General features: G+C 41.8%; 1 protein-coding gene across 1 annotated transcript; it reads right to left on the bottom strand.

Annotated features, from left to right (window-relative positions):
- Positions 1-722: 722 nt before the first annotated feature.
- LOC111524612 (olfactory receptor 10A3) lies at positions 723-1,772 on the bottom strand. Its single transcript, XM_023189816.1, has one exon. The coding sequence runs from the start codon at positions 1,701-1,703 to the stop codon at positions 759-761; it is 945 nt and encodes a 314-aa protein (XP_023045584.1). The 5' UTR covers positions 1,704-1,772; the 3' UTR covers positions 723-758.
- Positions 1,773-9,667: the final 7,895 nt, after the last annotated feature.

Genomic DNA, 9,667 nt, shown 5'->3' with positions numbered 1-9,667 from the left:
CCTATCAGCCTCACTGTAGCAAATCTATCACACAGGTATAATGACATCAGTACATATAAGCATATGGAACAAGGCATTTATTGAAGCACTGTCTTTTTTTTTTTTTTTTTATACTTTAAGTTCTAGGGTACATGTGCATAATGTGCAGGTTTGTTACATATGTATACATGTGCCATGTTGGTGTGCTGCACCCATCAACTCGTCAGCACCCATCAATTCATCATTTATATCAGGTATAACTCCCCAGTGCAATCCCTCCCCCCTCCCCCCTCCCCATGATAGGCCCCAGTGTGTGATGTTCCCCTTCCCGAGTCCAAGTAAGCTCATTGTTCAGTTCCCACCTATGAGTGAGAACATGCGATGTTTGGTTTTCTCTTCTTGTGATAGTTTGCTAAGAATGATGGTTTCCAGCTGCATCCATGTCCCTACAAAGGACGCAAACTCATCCTTTTTTATGGCTGCATAGTATTCCATGGTGTATATGGAAGCACTGTCTTAATGTCAATAATCCAGTAGCTACTTCTACGTTCCCAATAGAGAAATGAATGAATAAACTGTTGTATCATATTATGAGAACATATGTATCTATTAAAAACAAGTGACAGCAGTTCTTTATTGAAGGAGATACATTTTCAAATGTTAAAAACTCAACAAATTTACATATTCATACAAAAAATGCAATCTGTTTTCACCCTTTATTAAATTTAAATAGAGTTCACTCAGGCAGTGGCCAAATCTTACTCAGCTTCTCAATACAATCAGACTGTGTGTAAAACCACTTTTCTTTGCCATAGTTTTATCAAAGTCCTCTTTATTTCACTGTTTCGTAAGCTGTAGATGAGTGGATTGAGCAGAGGAGTAAGCAATGTGTAAGCCAATGACATCAGTTTCTTGGTTTCTGGTGAGTAGCCAGATTTGGGTTGTAAATAAGTCATATTGGCTGTGCCAAAGAACAGGGTCACAGATGTGAGGTGAGAGGCACAGGTGGAAAAGGCCTTTTGTCTCCCTGTAGTTGACGGCATCTTCAGGATGGCAAACAGAACTCGAATGTAAGACAAAAGGATCCACAAGAAAGGAACCATAACAATCAAAATGGTGCCTGTGAAGGCATAGATTTCAAATAAGAAGGTGTCTGCACACACAAGCTCTAGTACTGGGGGAGTCTCACAGAACAGATGATTAATTTCATTGGGGCCACAAAACAGAAAACTAAATACCCAAGTGGTCTGCACAGTAGCCACCATGATCCCTGAGATCCATGAGAACATTACTAATTTCATAAAAACCCCTCTGTTCATAATCACTTGGTAGTTCAGAGGATGGCAAATTGCAGCAAATCGGTCGTAAGCCATTGCTCCCAGGAGAAAACATTCAGTCCCACCAAAAAGAAGGATGAAATACATCTGTGCAAAACAGCCCACAAAAGAAATCGTAGTTTTCTCAGTAGAGACCACCACCAGCATTTCAGGCATAATGACTGCACTGAAACTCACCTCCACCACAGATAAGTTTAGGAGGAACAGGTACATGGGAACGTGGAGTCTCTGGTTTAAGGAGATGACGACTATAATGATGGCATTTCCCATCAGGGTCACCACATAAATAACCAGGAAAATCCTAAAGAGCTGCACCTGGAGCTCAGGAAAGTTAGAAAAGCCCAGAAGGATGAATTCAAGCACACAGCTTTGATTTTGTCTTTTCATTTCAGTAGTTGAACCTTAATATTGTTTTTATGGACCTGGTATATCGAGTATGAAGTCACAATCCCATAGCTGTGAGTTTGAGTCTGGAATTCTTAACAGCAGATGTAATGACAAGCTCATTTTGACAGAACTTCAGGTTGGTTCTTATGAAGAATGGCCAATGGCTTGTAATAGTGAATCTTTAAAATACAAATAAAGAAGTGAAGTATTTTGGTTTAGAAATCTTGTTTTTAAAGTACAAAATAACAGTAAATGTTATCTGGCTACATCTTTGTTATGTAGGTTGCTCTCTCTCCCCTCTCTTAATGCCAGGTCCCCCTTTAAAAGCCCCTGCTTTCTCCCCAAAAAGTGAAGCCGTATTCTTAAAGGCAGGAGCCTATACCTCTTCCCTTAATTGGATTCTGCAAGCAAAGAGCAACTGAACCTGCGTTTTGGTTACACCTGGATTGCGAGCTAGTCTGGAACTTGACTGCAGTCCTAACTCTGCCACTGTCTCCAAGATGGGTCTCTGCCTCTCCTGCACTTGGGTTCCCATCTGTATGGGTTGGAAGCAGAAGAATGATCCCTTCTGGCTTGGACATAGGTGTTTCCCTCATTTGTTGATAGAAAACTACAGGCTGGAAACTGCAGGCTGCAAGGCCTCAACTCCAATCAGATGGGAGCTGGGCTGAAGGGAGCATAGAATAGTGGTGGGTGGGCACATAGCAGCACACATGCTGCCTGAGTCACTTTGGGCCTGCCAGTCCCGTACAGAGATGATCATTTTCTTCCCAATCCAACTGCACCTCCAGAACCCCTCTCAGGGCAAAGCAACTTCATTCTGTCTGCTCTCAACCAGATCAACAATCCTTGTCTCCCAGTATTCCCTTCACTGTCAGGGCCCACATGTCTTTAAAATCTGGAGTTCTCCTGGCTTCACGAGTCCATTCCCACTGACACTGCTCCACCTCACTGCCTCTTTTCCTCTCCCTTCACCTCCTCTACTATTAAACGGAAACTAACTGGTTATTCCATGTCTTATACCCCTTCTTCCAATCCGGACCTCAAATTTCTGACAAAATAATATCACCTTCCCTCCCAGAACCTTCAGGGTCTCCCCTTATCAGTAGAATATAATGCCCACTTCTCAGGCCGGCATTTAAGGGGACCGAGAGTGATAACAATTGCTTTAGGAATGTAAATGAGGGAAACATTACTTCTGAATGGACAGTGAGGGTGAGAAACCATAATCACAAGATGGCATGGGTGGAAGGTCCATTAGGCAGAGGAGAAAAAGCATAAGGAAGTCTTCCTTGCTCAAATAGAAGGTATTCAATGACATCTTAGTATTAGAATGGAGCTCTAGGCCGGGCGCGGTGGCTCAAGCCTGTAATCCCAGCACTTTGGGAGGCCGAGATGGGCGGATCACGAGGTCAGGAGATCGAGACCATCCTGGCTAACACGGTGAAACCCCGTCTCTACTAAAAAATACAAAAAACTAGCTGGGCGAGGTGGCGGGCGCCTGTAGTCCCAGCTACTCGGGAGGCTGAGGCAGGAGAATGGCGTAAACCCGGGAGGCGGAGCTTGCAGTGAGCTGAGATCCGGCCCCTGCACTCCAGCCTGGGCAACAGAGCGAGACTCTGTCTCAAAAAAAAAAAAAAAAAAAAAGAATGGAGCTCTAAACTGGCCTTCGTGTGATGCTTCGAAAACCAGCAGAATTTTACTATGGGACGAGAGGAAACCAGGAGGAGAGAAGGACACAGCAAGTTGAAGACGTCTTGATTTCATGTCATTAGGACATTAGCAGAGAGGAAAAGGCAATTAATTTACTGAGTCTGACCATAGTGATATTAAAAACCAAATATATGTATTAACTATAACAAAGTATTTCGGATATAAAAAATCTCCTAAAATAGACTTGGCAGGAAAAAAAAAAAACACCTAAGTATCATTTTAATAGACAAAACTACATTTTCAGCTCCAGGTCTGTAAAACCAAGTACATTTGTAAAATAAGAAAATTTAGAGTATCCTACTAAAAATAGACAACTTTTAAGGAGCTGATAAAGCACAGTTATAGAACAAATCTAAATTACTGCCTTTGTGAGTAATATTTTTAAGCTGAACTTAAATGCTCCATCTTTTCCCTTTAACATAAAACAACATAATGCTGATTTAGCTACTTCACTGACATGTTCTACTTGCTCTGGCATTAACTTTCTGTATGATCTTGGGAAAATAACTCCCTCATCAGGGTTTCATCTTTCTACTCAATTGGACTTATTTCTGACCACCTTCACCCCGCTCCCTCAACTACATACCTTTAAGAATTGATGATTTGTGCAAGCAAACCGTTTATAGATCTAATTACTGTCCAAACTTTTATGTGAATATGAAGGGCACAGCAATTGACTTTCTTACCTGAGCATTGAGTTATCACTTGATAAGTACCTCCAATTAACAGTGAGGTTAACTACAGATGGCAAACCCACCAACAAGTACCAAAGCAGAATCTTCGGATCCTTATCTATTCACTGTCCCTGATTTTCATCCCATTTATGTGTTACCTCTTCAATTAAAAAGCACTTCCATAAATACAACTTAGTGATTCAATGCATTGATTTTAGATTATACTGCATTAAATTGTATTCCCTGAGAGAAATCTTCTCTGGAGAACTTACACACAATTTATACAGACTCTCCTGTATGGGGATAAGGAAGCTCCACTGCACAAACTTGGAATATGACTCTTCCAGATTTCCATTGAGAATTAACGCCTCTTCACACAAGAGACCCAATTCCACCAAGACCTTCCCCATTAAGAAATGAAAGCAGGGACTGAATAAATGTTAACAAACAGGCAGAAATGGAGAAGAGAGAAAAGAATGTGAGTGTGAGTAAAGGCAGAGTGATTTGGACAGAGAATCTGATTGGACAAGATAGACAGCTTGCACAATGGTAGGAAATGTGTTATGGCAAGTAAATTGAAGTTGCTTTGTGGAAAGCCTGGAGATACCAAAACTTAAATTTTCTAGTAGTAATATAGAAATACTAAATTTTGGGGGAAAGTCTTTCAGATAATTTTATAGTTGAAACTTTTTAACTTGAAGTCAAAACATCTGAACTAATATGACTTTGAGCATCATGTCTCTTCTCTGGCTCTATTTTTTTATAAAATCAAGATAATGTTATTAACTTCACAAGGTATATGGAACAATCAGAGGACTCAGAGTTAAGTTCACACTGATTTGAGCAATCAATAAGACTATTAGCTCAGTTCCAGCGAAGTATAGGGATGAATGAATCTGCAGGCTTGGCTTTATCCAGAACTCAGATAATGTTGCCAGGACCTGGATTTCTTTATTTCTATATTTCTCATCTCTGCTTTCCTAGAGTAGGTTCTATTTTCAATGAATATTTTCCCCTTAGTGGCAATAAGGCTGCTAACAACACTTAGGGATAGATCTTCTCTGTATCCAGTGGGCAATGTACCAGTTATCCTGAGGAAAGGGTTTTCATTTGCAAAAACTAATCCAAGAACCCCTCCTATATCACTTACTATCACTTACATGAGTATCCACCTATAAACCAGACACTGTGTCTGTGAATGAGATGAGAAATGCTACCTAATAGGCAATTTTCATGGCATTCTATACTATAACCAGGTACAGCATCAATTCTAACTATGCATACCTGAAAATGTTTAATTAAAAAAAATTCCTCAAGGGAAAGGAAGGTACTGTTTATAGGAGAAGGAGGTCAAAGTATGATGGTGATTCAACACACAAATGCTCTATACATAAAGCATGCTATACTTTAAATTATTATATGAGCACAAGGAGGTGAGATGAAAGCTGAGAAACAATAAAGTTGCATTATTTATTTTTGCAAGATGGACTGGACAGAAGCAGAACTAGGATGTAATGAATGGAGCAAAATCATATATATTGTAGAGGATAAATAGTTATATATAGTCCTGGACATGAATGTGTCACATAAATAAGACAGGATTTCAAATGTTAGTGAAACAGAGGATGAATAAATAGAAACATGGACAGGGAAGTCCATAAATAAATCACTTCAAGGGCTTTGCATACCTTTGGAACTGATTCCTGAGTCCAAGAGTGAGGGGAAAAGGGATATACTTACCCTCTTAAAATAAGTCAAGGAGTAAATAGTCACACACTCTATTAATGAATAAGTCTTCTCAGAACTGACAATCCCTTCATTGAACAAGCTGAGAACCTGACTGTAAAGGCATTGTTATAAGCCTACACAGACGTCCCAGTCCCCTGAGTCACGCAAAAAAAAAAAAAAAAAAAAAAAAGAAAGAAAAAAATCCACTGAAACCCTTGAAGTGGGAAATGGAAAGTGTGATATACAGAAATTTCTTTTTTCCTATGAGTCTGTTACCTAAGAAGCAAAGCAACAGAGTAAGTGCCATCAGCAGGCAATGGGATCAGCAACAATTTGTCAGCAATTATTTGGTGGGGGGGAGGGGGAGGGTGTTATGATGGTGGTATTGTTGGACCTATCAATGTTTGTAGGATTCCCTTGAGCATTTCTTGAAAGGTCAGTCTAGTGGTGATGAATTCCCTCAGTTTTTGCTTGTCTGGTAAAACTTTATTTCTCCTTCACTTCTGAAGGATAGCTTTTCTTGGTAGAGTATTCTTGGCCACCAATTATTTTCTTTCAGCACTTTGAAAATATGACTGTCTCTTTGCTTGTAGAGTTTCTGCAGAGAAACCTGCTGTAAGTCTAATGAAGATTCCCTTATGTGTGACTTGATGCTTTTCTCTTGACGTTTTTATAATTCTCTTTTTATCTTTGACTTTTAACAGTTTGACTATAATGTGCCTCAGGAAGGATCTTTTGGGGTTAAATATGTTTGGGGAATTGAGCTTACTGGATCTGTAAGCTTCATATCTCTTCCCAAGACTTCAAAAGCTTTTAACTGTTATTTTGTTAAATAGGTTTTCTATGCATTTTCCCTTGCAGAACTCTCATAATATAAATGTCTGTTTGCTTAATGGTGTCACATAAGTCCTATAGGCCTTTTTCATTCTTTTTTATTTTTATTTTCACTCACTGAGTAATTTCAGATAATTGATCTTCGAGTTCAATATTCAATCTCCTGTTTGATCTAGTCTGGCTATTGAAGCTCTCTGTTGTACTTTTTATTTCATTCATTGAATCCATCAGCTGCAGGATTTCCGTTTGATTATTTTTTATGATATCTGTCACTGTGTTAAATTTCTCATTCATATCATGAATTGTTTTCTTGATTTTGTTGAATCTTCTATATGTATTCTCTTGTATTTCACTGAGTTTCCTTATGATCATTATTTTGAATTCCTTTCCTGGCAACTCATAGATCTTTTTTCCTGTGAGACCTGTTATTAAAGAGTTATCGTGTTCCTTTGGTGGTCTCATATTTCCTTATTTTTTCATGTCTTTTGTGTCTCTGCATTTATGTCTCTGCATCTGGTGGAAAAATTGCATCTTCCAAACTTTATAGAGGGGCTTTCATAGAAAAGGACTTTAACCTGCAGTTGTGTCTTTGTGTGGCTATTGAGAAAGGTGTGGTGACTCTGGTTCTGAGTAGATGTAGGTGGTGTAGTCTCTGTGCAATTTCTTCAACTGCAATCAACATCAGCAATAACTGTGGGTGCCTCAGTGATGTGGACTGTAGAAGCTTGTGACAGTGGCAATGGTGGCATGGGTTACTTACTTAAGCACTTAAGGTGCTCTGTATCAAGGGCTTTGGAGGGCCTCCTTTTCTCATTCTTCCCATAATGGGGAGAGGTAGCTGAGGTGTCTCCTCCTGGTGTCAGGTCTGACATCGCCTACAAGCAGCTGTAGCAGTGCTCGGTTCCAGTTGCATGTGCTCAGAGCATCTATGGAGCTGGAGTACTAAGCTCAGGGTCTCAGGAATCTATTGTGCGACCAACTCGAGTTTTGGTGTGCAGGTTCACCCTCTGTAGTGGGGTTGGATATAGACTACCAACAGTATCTGTGACTCTGAAGCACCCCCTAGCAGCTCAGGCCTAGAAAGCCAGGTTGTATCTATGACTCTGACTCTGGAGATTAGGACAAAACACTGGCTTAGTTCTGGGGAAGAAGGGGTGCTTCAGAGGTTTTGGCCCAGGGAGCAAGGTACAGCTGCAATTTGGGAACCAGAACCAATAAGGTTCAGTGGCAACTCAGGTCCCAGGGGATGAGAAATCATGCTGTGGTGATTCTAGACCTTGGAAAGGTGGGAGTATTCCAGACTCTGTGAGGCAGGTGTAGTGACAGCACAGACTCCACAATGGTGGATCACAGCTGTTGTATGGGACCTGGCAGATAGGGAGCAGCACAGTGATGACTCAACTTCCTGGGAATGAGGGGTGTCCCAGCAGCTCATGCCCCAGGAGGCTAGTCCAGCTCCAGGGAAGCAGGGTACTTGAGTTGTTTGGTCTCTAGAACATGGTGTCTAAGCTCAGACACTGCTCTGTTTCCCTGGGATGCAGGGTACTAATATAGCTAAGCCTTGATATGTACAGCTACTCAGCCTAGGCACCAATTCCCCAGGGGCAATGTGTCATTTCAACTAAGAAATGGGGGGTTTGACCACTCTGGGTGGTCCAGGCACCATTTCCCTGTGATGCAGGGCATGCCTCTGCTTAGGCTCCAGAGAGGCATGACTGCTCTGAGCAGTCAAGGTACTGTTTTTCCAGGAAGCAGGTTACTGCTTCAGCTCACACACAGAGGGGCAGAGCACAGCAGCAACTGGGAAGGGTATATGGGATGACTTCACCAAAGCACTGTTTCCCTGAGAGGTAGTACATAGCTTCAGCTCAAGTCCTGTGGAGCAGAGCATGACAGTAACTGGAGAGGTTTTTGGAGCAGCTCTGTAGAGGCAACGTTTCCTCAGGAGTGAGTGAGCAGCTTTAGCTCAGGCTCCTAGGGGGAAGGTGCAGCAGCGACTGGGAAGGGTAGATAGAGCAGGTCGGCCAAAGCACTGTTTCCATGGGAAGGAGTATGCAGCTTCCACTCCAGCCTGAAGGGGTGAGGTGCAGCAGCAAATGGGAAGGGTAGGTACAGCTGCTCCCCAGTTAGAGATGTTGGGCCACTGGGTAGGGGTAGTTTGGAACCCCAGAGGTTAATGGATGCTGTGGTCACTCACCCCCAAAACAAAACACACTCCAGCAGTATTCCCAGGTTCAAGACAGCATTGTAATGCGTAGCTGCATGGGCCACAGTCACGGGCTGAGACAGGGGCTGGGACCCAAGGCACAGTGTCAACTCCACTGGTGACAGAGGGGAGCACAGGTATAGCTATGGACTCCAGGCAGCTCTCTTAGCTGGGCTTAGTGCCTGTGAGGACTGCAGGGGTCTGCAACAGTGAGGACTATAGGTGTCCAAGGTGTTGATGTGGGCTTTTGAGGTGACCTTGCTTGCCTTTTCCCTGCAAGGAGAAGTCCTTACTGGTTCCAAGCTGATCCCAGCTGGCGAATGGGGTGATGGGGGCGAGGTGTTTCCTTCCGTTCTCTATGTGGCTCTCCTGAGTTTCTGTGCCCACTCAGGTTTTCTGTGGCTCCTTTGATAAACTTTGGTGCTCTCCTTTAGTTATTTTTATCAAAATATAGTGGTTTATAGTAGTTTAATTGTTGTTTTGGCTGTCTTTGTGGGGGATGGGAAGGACAAGCACTATGGACTTCTAGAGGGCTATCTTGCTGTCATCAACATCCAAATATATATAATATTTTTAAAAATAGCAATTGATGAAGTACTCTACCAGGAAGAGGCATACCCAATGCTCTTGCCTTTCAGGATTCCCTTCAGACACTGTAATATGATTTATACTTTGGAGAGCAGGATGGTAAGGGTCATCACAGGAGTAGTATAATACATAAACAGTTAATATTTTAGACATGAAAGTCTCTATAGTTCTACATGTCCTTTAAATATTTCCTATCCCCCAGGGTAGAGAAAGAAGCTTAT

Source organism: Piliocolobus tephrosceles, chromosome 13 (genome assembly GCF_002776525.5).
Source record: "Piliocolobus tephrosceles isolate RC106 chromosome 13, ASM277652v3, whole genome shotgun sequence".
Classification (NCBI taxonomy): Eukaryota; Metazoa; Chordata; class Mammalia; order Primates; family Cercopithecidae; genus Piliocolobus; species Piliocolobus tephrosceles.
This window is presented reverse-complemented; position numbering and strand designations above follow the sequence as displayed.